At 48.4% G+C, this 15,443-nt stretch overlaps 1 protein-coding gene across 1 annotated transcript; it reads right to left on the bottom strand.

Annotated features, from left to right (window-relative positions):
- Window positions 1–6,671: 6,671 nt before the first annotated feature.
- LOC121153855 (galectin-10-like) lies at window positions 6,672–14,005 on the bottom strand. Its single transcript, XM_040976608.1, has 4 exons — window positions 13,847–14,005; window positions 12,012–12,088; window positions 10,542–10,752; window positions 6,672–6,918 (listed from the first exon to the last, which is right to left on the bottom strand). The coding sequence occupies exons 1-4, from the start codon at window positions 13,862–13,864 to the stop codon at window positions 6,805–6,807; spliced, it is 420 nt and encodes a 139-aa protein (XP_040832542.1). The 5' UTR covers window positions 13,865–14,005; the 3' UTR covers window positions 6,672–6,804.
- Window positions 14,006–15,443: the final 1,438 nt, after the last annotated feature.

Genomic DNA, 15,443 nt, shown 5'->3' with positions numbered 1-15,443 from the left:
TGGGCCCCTGTACCCACACTGGGAGACCAGGAAGCAACTCCTGGCTCCTGGCTCTGGATCAGCTCAGCTCTGGCTGTTGCAGCCACATGGGGAATGAATCAGCAGACAGAAGATCTTTCTCTGTCTTTCTTTTTCTCTGGAATCTGCCATTCCAATAAAAATAAATAAATCTAAAAAAAAAAAAAACCCAAAGGGAGAGAAATCTGAGTTCTGAAAATTCCACATGCTTCTGTGGTAGGACGGAGCTCTTTCTCTAGACATAACCTTGACTCATGAGGGGCGGAGCCAGCCCTGGGTGTCTGTGGTCTCCTTGAAGTCCCCGAGGCGCCAAGGGCCCGTACACCCTGGGCTCTTCTTCGCCGTTTCCTGCTCTGATTGTGCTGATGGACACCTGAAGGTTAGAATTTCTTTGGATTTCAATTAAAATTTAACTGTGTGATGGCTCTACTGGCTAATCCTCCACCTCCAAGCACCAGCATCCCTTATAGGCACCAGTTTGTGTCCCATCTGGTTCCTTGGCTTGGTAGAAGCTTGTGGCTTCTGATGGGCTCAGCATCAACTGTTGTGGCAATTTGGGAGTGGACCAGTGGATGGAAGATCTGCCTTTCCTCTCTGTCTTTCCAATAAAATAAATACATGTTTAAAGTTTAAGGAGAAACCATCAGAATGTGCTTGTTAAAGAGAGCTCCATGGGGCTGGGGTTGTACAGTTGGTTAAGTTGCCCCCTATGGTGCCAGGATCTCATTGGGGTACTAGTTTGTGTCCTGGTTGCTTCACTTCCCATCCAGCTCCCTGCTTATAGCCTGGGAAAGCAGCAGAAGATGGCTCAAGTCATTCTGCACCTGCGTGGGAGACCTGGCAGAAGCTCCTGGCTCCTGCCTTTGGCCTGGCCCAGCCCTAGCTGTTGCAGCATTTGGGGCGTGAAGCAGCAGACAGCAGACCTCTCTCTAACTCAGCCTTTCAAATACATAGAATATTCTGAGAAAAAAAAAGAAAAGAGTGCTCCTTATTATTTGGTCATTCTGCTTGTTGAGCCAAGGCCACAAGGCCGTGAGTCAGGTAGGCAGTGGGGTAAATGCAGACCATTCCAAGTGTCCCCAGCTCGGACTTTGGCTGTATCAGCCAGCTTCTGCTGCAGTAACAAATATCCCCAACACCTCAGGCTTGACGAGGACAAGTTTATTGGTTCACATGCATGCCTATCCACTCTGGGTCAGCTGGGGCTCCGCCCGGCCCATCTTACTCATCTCGCGCTGTGCCCTGCTGGGGCATCCTGCTCCCGTGCAAGCAGGGAGACAAGGGCAGGAACGATGCCCTTGTCTTGTGATGTGACAGTCACCGGCCACAGTTCAAATGGCCACGCCTGATGTCGCCAGCTGGAAAATTGTAATGGGATTCACCCCCCTCAACAGAGTATACACAACTCGTGCAACGTTTACATGTTGTTGAATAAAGTTGAGTTTCACAACAATTTCAAAGCTGACAGGGACCATGCCATACAGTACATGGTGATCTTAGCGTGAACACCCACACAGAAAGCTCTACAGGGAACATTCACCAACGGCATTAGTAGCACACTGGAACATTAACGCGTTCTAACCAGGATCCTGTGAGTTAGTTACAGTCCAATGAAAATTATAGTTACTTCTCTGAAAAAAAAAAATCCAACCACCTTTCCAGATAAATCTAACACATAGGGAACAAAACAAATAACAGAAAATGCCCTGACATGGTTAACTACACCTCAACAGGCTGGTGTGTCTGCGTCTACAGCAGACAACAGTTATGTCAAAAAGATTTTTCTCTACATGGGGCAAGGGGAGTGGAGTTTGCTAGGATTTTTTTTTTTTTTTCTAAAAGGGAAAGCGGGAATGATGCTAGGATTCTCAAAAGGGAAAAAGTAATGCTGGCGTCAGCATTTGCTTGCAGTGTGGCATCCCTTACTGGAGTGCTGGTTAGAGTCCTGTGTGCTTCCGACCCTGATTCCTGCTAATGTGCCTTGAACGGCGGTGGGAGGTAGCCCACACGCAGATCTGTCCATCACCGGATCAATCTTACAGAACCACCGTGGGCACAGCACGCCTTGGTAACAGGTAATTCTATGTACATATTTACACAGATCTCTAGGTGTTAACACTTACTAAGAAGTCAAGGAATCTATATACACACACACACACACAGTTGTGCAGAGAGGCTTGTGTTCACAAACTACAGGTGGGGCGTCCTGTGGGGTTGCAGTGGGAACTGGGGGCAGGGCAACATGCAAGGAGACTTCTCACTGGGCCCCTTGTACCTTCTGAGCTTTGTGGGGGATTATCTCCCGATAATGAATAAGCCCGATTCCTCCCATATTTCAGACATTCCTGCAAACACACGAGCGCGGTCTCCATCTTAAGATCCTTGGGGTCACACACAACAGATCTTCCCACACATTCCCTCTGGGGATGGTCACCTGAAGGGCTGCCCAATCCTGAAACCTTCATAAGTCAGTCCCTCAACCCTCAGTCATCCAGTCCTAATTTCCCAGCTCTCAGTCTAGAAGTGCGGCCTCTTGCTGTTTCTTTTATCTTCCTGGTTGGTGGCTACAGGCAGGCTTCCTCCTAAGGCTTTCAACTTGATTCTTGCAAAATCAGTCTGGGCAGTGAGGCAACCCAAGAACATAAGGTGATGGTGGGGAGGGGACGGTGGGAAATCAACATCCATCAGGATTTTTCTGCAGATACCACCCTGTGTCGTTCTTTGCGTCCCCCATGATGCTCGACTCGGGCCAGAACTGTCCTATTTTCCCTTCATGAGAATTAAAACAAACAACAACAATTTTTTTTTTTCTCTCAAGAAACAAAAATACGCAGCTGCAGGATTGACGCGCAATTCCCTCCTGCTCCAGGGAGCTCCAAAAAGAAGGTGGTTTCTGGAAATGGCTGCCTCCTCTGCCTGCCCCCCGCGTCCCCCACGCGAGACCATCACTAGCTACTCCCTGTCTTTCAAGCGGTCGCAGCCGAGCTCGGCAGCCAGGCGACTGAGCGCCACAGAGGCGAAGAGGTCTTCGATGAAGGTGAAGTAATCCAGATAGACGTTGGGGTAGCGCGCCTGCCAGCGCGCATCGCGGGCCGCCTCCCTGGCCCTGCAGGCGTCCATGAACACCCAGTTGGGTTCGTCCAAGCCCCGGAACCGGCCACCGTGGGCGCGCGGCATCTCCTCCCCAAACAGGGGCTGAGGTCGCCCCCAGTCCACCGGGAAGGTGTCGGCTTCGCGCTCGGTTCCGGAGAAGGCGGCCGAGCCCATGCACAGCTCTCGCAGGAACCGGGTCCTGGACCGACTTTCGGGGGTGTCGGCCAGGCGCACCCGCGCGGCGGCCATCGCGGGTGCGCCCGGGCCGGAGGCCGACCCCGGCTCCGCTCGGGCTGCGGAGCTTACCTCGGGCCGCGGAGCGTCGCCCTCCGCCGCGTCTCTCTGCGGGACGCCGCTGCCTCCGGGGAGCTCGGACATCGTGCACCGCGGGAGCTCGGCGTTTGGCAGCGGCCACCGGAGCAGCGGAGAGCGGCGGACGGTGTGGTCGGGAGCGCGGAGGCGCGTGCGCGTCGGGGAGCGCGCCTGCGTGCGCGTGCATGCGCCTGCGTGCCGACGCTCGCGCCCTGAGTGACTTGGCAATCAGGAAGATGATTTTATTACCTCAGGGAATGTTGAGTCTGGAAGAAGTTGCCCTAGTCTTAAGAGCCGCTTTCTATTTGAAAATAGACATCGGGAGTGCTCACCTTGAACGTGCTGGGATCCCATTTGGGCACTGGTTCTAATCTCAGTGGCCCCACTTCCCATCCAGCTCCCTAGCAGTCGAGGATGGCCCAAAGCTTTGGGACCCTGCATCCGTGTGGGAGACCCGGAGGAGACTGCTGGCTCCTGGCTTCAGATCGGCCACTTGAGGGTGAATCAATGGACGAAAGCTCTTCCTCTCTGTCTCTTCTATTTGTATATCTGACTTTCCAATAACAACAGAATACATCTTTTTTTTTTTTTAAACAAAGGTACAGGCTATAGAAATTCATCAGGAGCTTTCTCATCTTAATATAAAAAAAGCTATGTACCATCTGTATTTAGAAAAGTAGAAGAACCTGGAGGGAAAGAAATGAACGTCTCACACATGACCAGCTCTAGGATAGGCTCTGAGAACTATTGAAAAACATTACATATCTTCTCTTCGTTGAGATTCTTCCAGAAGTAGATCTTGAGACTGGGGAAACGCAAGAGGTTTATCTGGGAAGAGAAGGTGGTACTGGAGAGGGATTGGGGAAGTGTTATAGGGAAAGAATGCTGCTGACCAAAGGTGTGAAGTCAGCTGGGCACTGCACAACTGAATCAACAGTTGAAAAATTTCTTCCTCTTTCTTTCATTTGTTCCCTCTACCTCTCTACTTCCCTGCCTCCTTCCTTCCTCTTCCTCATTCTCTTTAATGGTCTGCCTTTCAAATAAAATTTCAATTGAAAAAAAAAAAAGAGAGATGGATACATAAAGAAAACACACAAAAAATTAAGAGATTCCCATCTACCTTGCTTGTCCCTCGTTTGGAAGCAGAAGGCAGGGCCCATGTTATTCAGCACCGTGGACAGCACCATAGGGCCCTGCAGCTTTGGAGAACTTGGTATCTATCCTGCTAGACCAGAACCGATTCTGAAATCTTAAGAAATTATTCATTCTTCACTTGAAAGGGAGAGACACACAGAGAAAAAATCTTCCATTCACTGATGTACTCCCAAAACGGCCCAGATTGAAGTTAGGAGAGTGGAATCCAATCCAGATCTCCATCATGGGTGGCCAGGGTCCAAGCACTGGGAACATCTTTCATTATTTTCCCAAGCTCATTTTCAGAAAGCTGGATCAGAAATATGCGAGCAGCCAGGACTCAGATCTGATCTGAGATGACAAGGTCACAGGCAGCAGGGTAACATGGCTCCGGAATCTATTCTTTTGGAGGTTTCAGCACAGTCTATGCAAAACTGAGGATCTTTGAAAAGGGAAGGCTGTTGGCAAGTGAACTAGTACAATAAAGATTTTCTCTCTTTCTTCCCTGCCTCTCTTCCTCTAATTCTGCTTTTCAAAGAGACAGAATACTTTTTTTTTTTTTAAAGATTTATTTACTTATTTGAAAGCCAGATATACAGAAGGAGGAGAGACAGAGAGGAAGATTTTCTGTCCGATGATTCATTCCCCAAGTGAACGCAATGGTAGATCCTATGCTGATCCGAAGCCAGGATCCAGGAGCTTCTTCCGGGTATCCCAAACGGGTGCAGGGTCCTAATGCTTTGGGCCATCCTCGACTGTTTTCCCAGGCCACAAGCAGGGAGCTGCATGGGAAGTAGACTGCTGGAATTAGAACCAGCACCCATATGGAATCCCGGTGCATTCAAGGTGAGGACTTTAGATGCTAGGCCATGGCGCCAGGCCTGAAACAGAATACTTTTAAAGAAAGATTTATTTTATTTTTGTTGGAAATGCAGATATGCAGAAAGGAGGAGAGACAGAGAAGATCTTCCATCTGATGATTCACTCCCCAAGTAGCTGTAACGCCTGGAGCTGAGCCAGTCTGAAGCCAGGAACCTGGAGCTTCTTCTGGGTCTTCCATACAGCTTTGGACCATCCTCAACTGCTTTCCCAGGCCACAAGCAGGGAGCTGGATGGGAAGTGGAGTTTCTGGGATAGAACCGGTGCCCATATGGGATCCTGATATGTTCAGCTGAGGACTTTAGACGTTATACTATTGTGCCAAGCCCAGAAATAGAACAATCCAAAAAAAAAAAAAAATGGAATTTCCACAAAAGGAATTACAGGCTAAAGATGGGATCCTTGATTCATTATGAAAATACAGAAATGACCAAGACTGGGACAAAGAATATGTAAGGAGGATATTGTGCCTTAACAAAACTCAAGCGTTTTATTTTTTTTTGTCCTTAAGAATCTTTATTTTTCTATACTTACTATATTTCTTTTTTTTGTATTTAAAAAAAATTTTTTTTGACAATCTTGACATAATTAGGATAAAAAGTTTCAAGCGTTACAGGAAGATGGGCAAGACAATTAGTTCCATAATTTTTCCTTAATATATCTGAAAACTCAAGAGTTTAGGAATAAAGAGGATGGCATTGCATTCAGATATGGGATGAAACTGAAGAAAGACTTGAGGGAGATCATGACTGATGTGTTGGTATCTCATGGTATTTGGGTGTTGGGTAGAGAGAGAGAAAGTATCTGAAACCTCCCTTGGCCTATTTTTGGGTAATACCTTATCTCTAATGAAGAGTTCTCCAGATTTTCTAAGAAGCAGGTGATCTGGGCACTTCTAGAAGGAAAGGGCTGTAGCTCTTGGCAGGAACTCAAAGGGTAAAGGGTGGAGCCTGGTGCTGCAGTGAGGTATTCTGGGCTGGCTTCAGAAATGCTGTGTGGATTATAGCCATACCACTCTAAATGTGCCTGATCTTGACTGATTTCTGGAGCTAAGCAGGGTCGGGCCTGGTTAGTGCTTGGATTGTGATGTGTTGCAGCTGGTTGATGGTTGATAAGCTAGCATCTGATTACTGGGTTAATCAATAGTGCCAACAGTGTGCAAATGGAGGTTCCATACCCTCTTGGCAATTACCCTTTAACTTCTTTTCAGCTGAAAACAAGAGGCACAACCTGTGAAGTTTGGTAACATTTTAATGAGCAAGTATAGCCAAGGAGATGAGGAGGAGCATCGTGTTGGCTTTGGGAATCCATAGGTCACGCAGAGAGAGGGGACTCCTGGATCATGGCATGTCTGGACACCCCTGTCCCCTAGCGGACGTCCACTGAGGTCAGGTAGACATCTCTCCACACCTGAATCATCCTCACAGATGCTGGGTGGACTCGGTGGGCAAAGCTGTAACAGTGCTGGCCGTTTATCACGACCTGCCGGAAGGAAGGAAGAGTGTCAGAAATACAGAATGCTACCACACAAGTATTCTGTATTCTGTTTTTCTTTTAAGATTTATTTTTGTTGGAAAGGCAGATTTACAGAGAGAAGGAGAGACAGAAAGATCTTCCATCTGTTGTTTCACTCCCCAAGTGGCTGCAACAGCTGAAGCTGAGCTGATCCAAAGCCAGGAACTTCTTCCGGGACTCCCATGTGGGTGCAGGGTCCCAGGGCTTTGGGCTATCCTCTACTACTTTCCCAGGCCACAGACAGGGAGTTGGATGGGAAGTGTAGCATCTGGGACATGGACCGGTGCCCATACGGGATTCTGGTACAGACAAGGCGAGGATTTAGCCACTAAGCCATTGTGCTGGGCCCACTTTCTGTTTTCTATTTCCATGTATGACCTAGTACGTACACCGTTCACCCACAAACTCCTGATGAGACATCAGAACCCAATAGACAGACTTCTTTTTTTAAAAGAAGGTTTATTTGAAAGGCGGAGTCAGTGCCACCCTCCATCTCTGTTGGGAGCTGAAAACTTCATCCAAGCCCCCCACTTGGATGACAGAGGCCCCAAGTATTTGGGACAACATCCATTTACTCTCAGACACACAATAGGGAGTTGAACTGGCCCCACCGTAAGTATTACAGGCTCAGAGTAGGGCTTATTCTGCTGGACCATAGCACCTACAATGACATGTTTCTTCTTTTTCTTTGTAGATCATTAAAAAAATAGATTTATTTGTTTTTATTGGAAAGTCAGATATACAGAAGGAGGAGAGACAGAGAGGAAGATCTTCCACCCGATGATTCACTCCCCAGTCACAATGGCTGGAGCTGAGCCGATCCAAAGCCAGGAAGCAGGAACTCCTTCTGTGTCCCCCACATGGGTACAGGGTCCCAAGGCCTTGGGCTATCCTTGACTGCTTTCCCAGGCCACAAGCAGGGAGCTGGATGGGAAGCGGGGCCTTTGGGATTAGAACCAGTGCCCATATGGGATGCCAGGATGTGTTCAAGGTGAGAATTTTATCTGCTAGGCTACTGTGCTGGGCCCTGCAGATCACTTTTTTAAAATAAAAACATTTATTTTTTATTGGAAAGGTAGATTTTCAGAGAGAAGGAGGGATAGGGAGAAAGATCCTCCATCTGCTGGTGCACTCCCCAAATGGCTGATAATAGCCAGAGCAGAGCTGTTCTGAAGCCAGGAGCCAAGAGCCAGGAGCCTCTTCTGGTCTCCCATGAGGGTGCAGGGTTCCAAGGACTTGGGCCATACTTTGCTGCTTTTTCAGGCCACAAGCAGGATGTTGGATGGGAAATGGAGCAGCCGGGACATGAACTGACACCCATATGGGATGCTTGTGCTTGCAGGTGAGAATTAGCCCCTTGAGCCATGGCACTGGCCCCTGCAGATCACCTTAAGTGACTGCTTTGAACAGTTATTCATTATTTTCTCTGTCTGATCACTCTTTAACTGATTTTTTAAAAAAGATTTCATTTTTATTTGAAAATTAGATATGCAGAGAGAAGAGACAGAGAGGAAGATCTTCCAACTGATGGTTTACTCTCCAAGTGGCCACAACAGCCGGAGCTATGCTGACCCAAAGCCAGGAACCTGGAGCTTCCTCTGGGTCTCCCATGCGTGTGCAGGGTCCCAAGGCTTTGAGCCATTCTTGACTGCTTTCCCTGGCCACAGGCAGGGAGCTGGATGGGAAGCGGAGCTGCCAGAATTAGAACCGGTGCCCATATGGGAACCCAACGTGTGTAAAGTGAGGACTTTAGCCACTAGGTTACCATGCTGGGCTCATCCTCAAGTGATTTTCTACCACTCAGTGTGACACGGTTATTTTTGTTGGCTCAGCATCCCCTGTAGCCTGGAAGATCCTAGAACAAGATCTGTGTCTCACGAATCTTGACTTTCTTGCATCTTGTACAAAGCTGACCATGGGGCTGGAACTTACTACAAGGTCATTGAGTGCCTAGGCTTCAGTTCCTCAAACCTCCACTGTATTTATGGCTCATAGTCCAGCCCTCTTCTGGGTCACTGATGGGAAAGAATGTAACCCTAGTGTTTGGAAAAGGTTTGCAGTGGTCCCGAGTGAAGATGTTGATCAAGACATTAAGACATTGTGGTGTGATCAAGATATTGATTAAGATGCCCTTTTTGGCCCGGCGTGGTGGCGCAAGTGGTTAAGGTCCTCGCCTAGCACGCCCGGGATCCCATATGGGCACCGGTTCTAATCCCGGCAGCCCCGCTTCCCTTCCAGCTCCCTGCCTGTGGCCCAGGAAAGCAGTCGAGGATGGCCAAAAAGCTTTGGGAACCTGCACCCGCGTGGGAGACCCGGAAGAGGCTCCTGGCTTCGGATCGGCATAGTATCGGCCCGTTGCGCTCACTTGGGGAGTGAATCATCGGACGGAAGATCTTCCTCTCTGTCTCTCCTCTCTGTATATCCGCCTTTCCAATGAAAAAATAATAAAAATAAATCTTTAAAAAAAAAAAAAAGATGCCCTTTTATCATGTCAGAGGGGCTAAGCTTAGGTTCCTGGTAATGCAGGTCCTGGGAGACAGTGGTGATGTCTCAAGTAATTGAATTCCTGCCGATCACATGGAGAGACCTGGATTGAATATCCAGCTCCTGGATATTTGACCTCAGCCCAGCTCTACCTGTTGCAGGTTTTGGGGGGAGTGACTGCTTCTCAAATAAGAATTTATTGATATCTATTATTTAAATAAATTATAGTTATATGAAATGTGCATTTCCTGAATGTTAAGAAAACGTGAAAGTATGGGGAGGTTGGTAATGGGAAAAATGTTATACAGAACCGAATTCAGCAGCATTTGTAAAGAAAAAAATTAGAAACAACCTATATATCCATCAATAAGGGCCAGTTCAAATTTAGATCATCTTTCTAGTGGAGTAGAATACAATCATGAATATGCAAGACAGAGGCCTCATAAATAAATTGATTTTTCTTGAAATATGTTTTCTGGCAACTAAGACTCTTAGTTCTTAGGTTCAGTGTTTATGTCACTATATTTCCAACAAGAAGGGAAACATACATTTGCATATGTATATATATGTATATTTACACATGTATGTATAGCTCCACCTATACAAATGCATCTATACATTTGCATATGTATGTGCATATTTGTACATATACGCATTTGTATGTGTATGTGTACTATTTACTATATGTACATATACACATGCACATATACACACAATATAATCTACACTATAAGCTTGGGTGAGTATGGATTATCTCCAGGAGGAAGGTCTAGAATGGTTGTTTTGGGAAGAAGAATGGGATTCAGGAGTGAAATGAGACTGATTTGATTGACTGACTGCAATAATTTTATTTCTATGCGTATCTTAACAATTTAAATGAATAATTACACAACGGCAGAAGCAGAAATGACGGTTGTAGGAAAAGCCACAGAAAAGATCCTCCCCGGTGGATGGACTGGCCTGTGAGCCAACCTTGACCCTGGACAGAGTTGGGAAAAGAATTGAGGATGGTAGGATAGACAGAGTGTGCTGGATCACCAGAACTCCTGGGGCCAGGTCCTGGAGCCCTGGCAGGTGGCACGGCAGGCACTCTTGGGCACACTCACCTGGTACTCATTGTGCAGCACCATGATGCACAGTTCAAAATGTTGGCACTCTGTGAAGGGCGTGTGGGAATATTTCACCTCGCAATCCCAGCCCCCACACCGAAGGCTGTTCATGACCACACAATGGCCAAAGTATACGCGCAAATGGAAGGCGATGTCAGACTTCTCACTGGTGCCCGTGTGGAAATCCACCTGCAGCTGTGGGTCCTTTCTGAAGACAAAGCACATAGCTTATTGGTCAGGTCCCCTCCATGTGGTGGTCCACACACAGCACACAGGCCAAGCTTTCCCTACCTCTTCTCCATAGTGAAAGGAAGATGATATTTCCTTCACAGGTGGGGCTGTCTGAGCTCATCTTGCCTGGAGTAGTGAGATATTCTGCCCTTTAGCCCAAGACTGAAAATGGGCTGGGTGCACTGACCTAAGCCTGTTGGTTGTGCATTCCATGAAGTCTGTGTACCTTGTAAAAGCTACATTCTCTGCCCCCTTACATTCTGTCTATTGACTTTTTGCCTTAGCCTTATGACCTGTCCTGGTGGATGTTGTAGCCTGGCCCGCCTCACCTCTAATTCTTGAGTGTACCTGTAGGTGCTGCAGCCTGGGCCAGCTCAGCCTATTCCCAACCCTACTTCCCATGAATATCGATGAATTCCATGGTCCTGCTTAGCTTGGCCTGTCACCACCCTCAGCCCTCGAGCAAATGAGCTGATATGGTAATCCCACAGGCTGAACCCACAAATCCCCCACACTATCTGCTACCAGGTCTAGTTCTCTCATATGCCTGTTAGTATCAAGGTCCATGCCCCAACACTCACTGGTGGGTACTGTGGTTGATCCCTGCCAGACAGGCCCCACCCCAGCCATGGCTTTCATGTGAGCTGGTAGGTGGTTGTTGATACCAACTGGCCCAGTTCAGGTCTTGCACATGGATGGGTATATTGGGTTTGGCTCTGAAAGGTCCTCCAGTTTCCCTTCTCTATACCACCCAGTCGCAGCCCCCTTGTTTACCTGCAAATCTAGTAACCTTGTTGTTGTTAATCCCCCATAAGTCATTCCTCACTGATCACATACTCCATCAATATTCATTCCTCCTACACATCTCCTGATGCACTTCCCTGAGAAATTTGTGCCCCCCCATGCCCATGAGCATGCAGGTCCAAGCCCAATCTTCTAATGGTGTGGCATCCTGCCCTAGGGCACTGCATGCTTGGGACCCATGCATGTTTGTGCACAGACCCCACCTGCTTGCCAGCCAGCATCTGCCCCTCTCATGACTTAAAAAAAATAGTATAGGCAACTCTGCTGGCACACTGGTATAATTAACACAAATTTGGCACTAATCAGGCCCAGGATGTCCACCAGGTATTGGCTGCTTATCTCACAGCAGTGTAACACTTGCCTAGGTACAATACAAGTCTCATCTGTATTGATGGTCCTCCATCCCTTACCCATAGACTGCAAGATACTCACCTGAAACAATTGGCAGGTGCCCCTCTAATGGTCACTGAAGAACCGATGCACAAGGACACGTTCCGTGTATACGGGACCTGTTATGGGAATTGGGAATGGGTGAGAAGGGGCTGGGCTGGGCTGGCTGTTGGTTCCCCTCCTGTAGTAGTTTCTGGGTTCAGCAAGTTAGGGGTCAAAGGGCCAACTCTGAAGACTCGTTCTTTCTACCCCAGCACAGTCAGGGGTCCCAGTTTTGTTGACAGACCAATAGGGTCCTACTTAAGAGGAGGTGTCAAGAGCCAGGCTTTCCTGCTGCTGATCCTGACTGTAGTCCTCCGCAGCAGTGGGATGGTAGATCCGTTAATTGGACTCCCCCTGCCTGCTTATCAGCATAGGTGGATTGTCAGGGACTCTTACTTCATAGGGTAGTCTCAAGAATAGAGGAACTTTAAATGTGGCAAGCATGCAGTCCTGGTGTGTATAGGGTATCTAGAATGAGTTTAGCCATCAGAGGGATGACCCTTTCTGGAATATAGCATCTGATAATTTTCTACTTTTGAACTGGTGAATGTGAGAGATGAGGGTGTATAATTTATTTATTTCCGTGGAGAAAGTACATGTGTAAAGAGGGTGTGTGTGTGTGTGTGTGTGTTTGTGTGTGTGTGTGTGTGTGTGTTGGGTGGGTGGGGTGGGTATGTGGCACAGGGATTGGGACGCCTGCTTTCCATACTGGAGTGCCTGGTCAAGTCCTGGATACTTCTTTTTCCTTTATTTTCTTATTCCAAGACTTACTTATTTGAAAGACAGAGTTAAAGAGAGATTGAGAAAGAAATTTTCCATAGTCCATTCTAAGAGACTTCCATAGTCACTCCCCAAATGGATGCATCTCTGTGCCTTTCCAACAAATGAATCCTTCAAAAATGAGCGACAGAGCAGAGGGAATGTGCGCAAATGGTGAAGAGCATAGTTCCAAGACCTGTGCAGGGGTGTGTGGGACATGAAAAGAACTGGTCAAAATCTACAAGGTGTAGTTATAAGCTCGGTTTGTGTTGAGGTTACATTTATGGTATCCTGTTTGAGATGGTTTAATTCCCTGTGAACAAAGTCTCGCTGTGGCCTTCCTCTGGGTGTTCAGATCTGTCTCTCCTTTCTCTAGCCTGATGACAAAGCGAGGCTGGGCCAGAGGAAGGAAGAGAGAGACCTTGAGCAGGGGAGATAGGAGGCTGTGATCTGCAGATGCAGCCTGAAGTTCCAGTGCCCTCCCAGCCCCACTCTCTCTGAGAAGTCCATAAGGGCTCATTCACTCTGCTCTTGGGAGGAATTGCAGGCGGATCCCTGGGAAACTCACAGTTTCCAAGACAACCACCAGTACTGCCTGTTAGAACCTACGCTGAGGCGCATGGGAGATTTCAGTGTCATTTAATGGGAGTCGCTGTCATGGAAGAATCTGCACATTCAGAACTAGACACAATCACAGCTCAACCTGAGGCCACACAATCACACACACACACACACACACACACACACACACACACACACACACACGGTTACCGAGTTAAGTACACAGTCTCACTCCCTTGCACTCACCTACACAGCTGCCCACCCCAGGCAGCGTCTGCCTCCCACTTGAACTCATATTGTCTCACATCAGAAACAGATCAAGGATGACAACTCATACTGCCTGATGAGGATCCTTGGGTCATCTCCCCAGGGTCTCTCTCTCCCACACACCCACCACTCTCAGTAGCATATCCAGCATGGGATGCTTCCTGGCCTCATCTCTTGAAATCTCCCATTTTTCTCTCCCTTCCTTCATGGGACCTGGGACCACCGGAGGCTGTGCGTTTCTGCCTCACCTGCATCCCTGCCATCATCGTCTTCCTCAGGTGGCTCTTTTGAGGGAGGTCTGGCCTTAGGTGAGACACTCTTGAGGTGGCTGCATATAAGTGATTCCTCCAGCCCTGCCCTCTGGCTTCATTCCTGAGCCCAAGCGCCCCTGCTAGTGAGGTTTCCCAGCGGGTTGTGTCAGAAACAGGCCTGTTGTGCGGGGCTGTTTCTGTGATGTAACCGCAGTGTCAGAAGGAAGCAGCTGGGAGGGGAAAGGCACAGAGGTGATGTGGTGAGTGGGTGGGGGAGTCCCATGGATGGGTGCCAGGTCCAGCCTCATCTTTCTCTCTCAGCCCTTTCCCACAAGGCAGATTCTACCCACAAGGTGTATCTCTTTCTCCCCTGCACAGTGCCAAAGAAGAGATGGTGCAGGGGGTAAGGCCGTTGGCTCCAGGAGGGAATCCTTTTCTCTCCCAGAGTTCCTGGGGGAGTGTGGAAATGGAGGGTTGGCAGGACTTGGAGAGAGAGATGGGAACATCTTTGTGTCACCTGGACCCCACCCCAAGTCCTTGGCTGTGTCAAGCTGTATGGCACTGGGGGAAGGGCCACTCAGATTCTGTGTGTTACACAGCTGGGCTCCAGCCATGCCCTCCTTTCTGTGTGGGTTTCCATGCTGGTCTCAGGTTCTTGTTCCTTCTGTGGATGATGGGAGAAAGCTGGGATAGTTGGTTGTAGTCTTTGATTTGCCTGCTGCTTGGTTTTTGTTTCCTGTGAAGACAGCAGGTGCCGTAGAGGTGGTGATGGGAGCTGAGCCGTGATGCAGTGTGGTTGGGGTGGAGGACTGAGCACTGCTCCTCAAGTTCTTTTGGGATGGGAGGGAACATCCTCAATGCCAAAACTGGAATTAGAAAAAAAGGATTTATTAATTTAATTTAATTTTTATTATTTTTTAAAAATGATTTATTTACCTTTCTTGGAAAGGGAGATATACAGAGAGGAGATATGGAGAAAAAGATCCTCCATCCACTGGTACACTCTCCAAGTAGCCGCAAGGGCCGGAGCTGAGCCAACCCAAAGCCAGGCTGCAGGAGTCTCCTCTAGTCTCCCACATGCGTGCAGCGTCCCAAGGCTCTGTGCTGTCCTCCACCGCTTTTCCCAGGCCACAGGCAGGGAGCTGGACAGGAAGTGGAGCAGCCAGGATTAGACCTGAGGCCCATATGGGATCCCAGTACATGCAAGGTGAGGGACTTTAGATACTAGGCTAGGGTACCTGGCCTGATTCATCTATTTTTATTTGAAAGGCGGATTAACAGAGTGAACCTACTGTTTCACTCTGGAAAGGCTGCCACAGCTGGAGCTGAGCTGATCTCAATCAAGGAGCCAGGAGCTTCTTGTGGGTCTCCCCTGTGGGTGCAGGGTCCCAAGGCTTTGGGCTGTCCTCTTCTGCTTTTCCAGGCTCTAAGTGGAGAGCTGGATGGAAAGCAGAGTATCTGGGATATGAGCCAGCACCCATATGGGAATCTGGTGCTTGAAACTAGAGTGTTAGCCAATTGAGCCATTGCACTGGGCCCCCCAAGACTGGAATTTCAAGAAGGGCTGTCTTAGATGCCAGTCATCACTGACATG

This window comes from Ochotona curzoniae, unplaced genomic scaffold (assembly GCF_017591425.1).
Source record: "Ochotona curzoniae isolate NIBS_2020 unplaced genomic scaffold, NIBS_Ocur_1.0 contig_2699, whole genome shotgun sequence".
Taxonomy (NCBI): domain Eukaryota; kingdom Metazoa; phylum Chordata; class Mammalia; order Lagomorpha; family Ochotonidae; genus Ochotona; species Ochotona curzoniae.
Note: the sequence above shows the minus strand (reverse complement) of the source record. Positions and strands in the feature narration are given on the sequence as shown.

Bases quoted from the DNA above. Each gene is read 5' to 3' on its own strand.
- LOC121153855 (XM_040976608.1), bottom strand. The intron at 10,753-12,011 runs GTGAGTATCTTG...CTTTGTCTTCAG, and splicing joins GCACCTGCCAATTGTTTCAG to AAAGGACCCACAGCTGCAGG. The intron at 6,919-10,541 runs GTGAGTGTGCCC...TCCTTCCGGCAG, and splicing joins TGCTGCACAATGAGTACCAG to GTCGTGATAAACGGCCAGCA.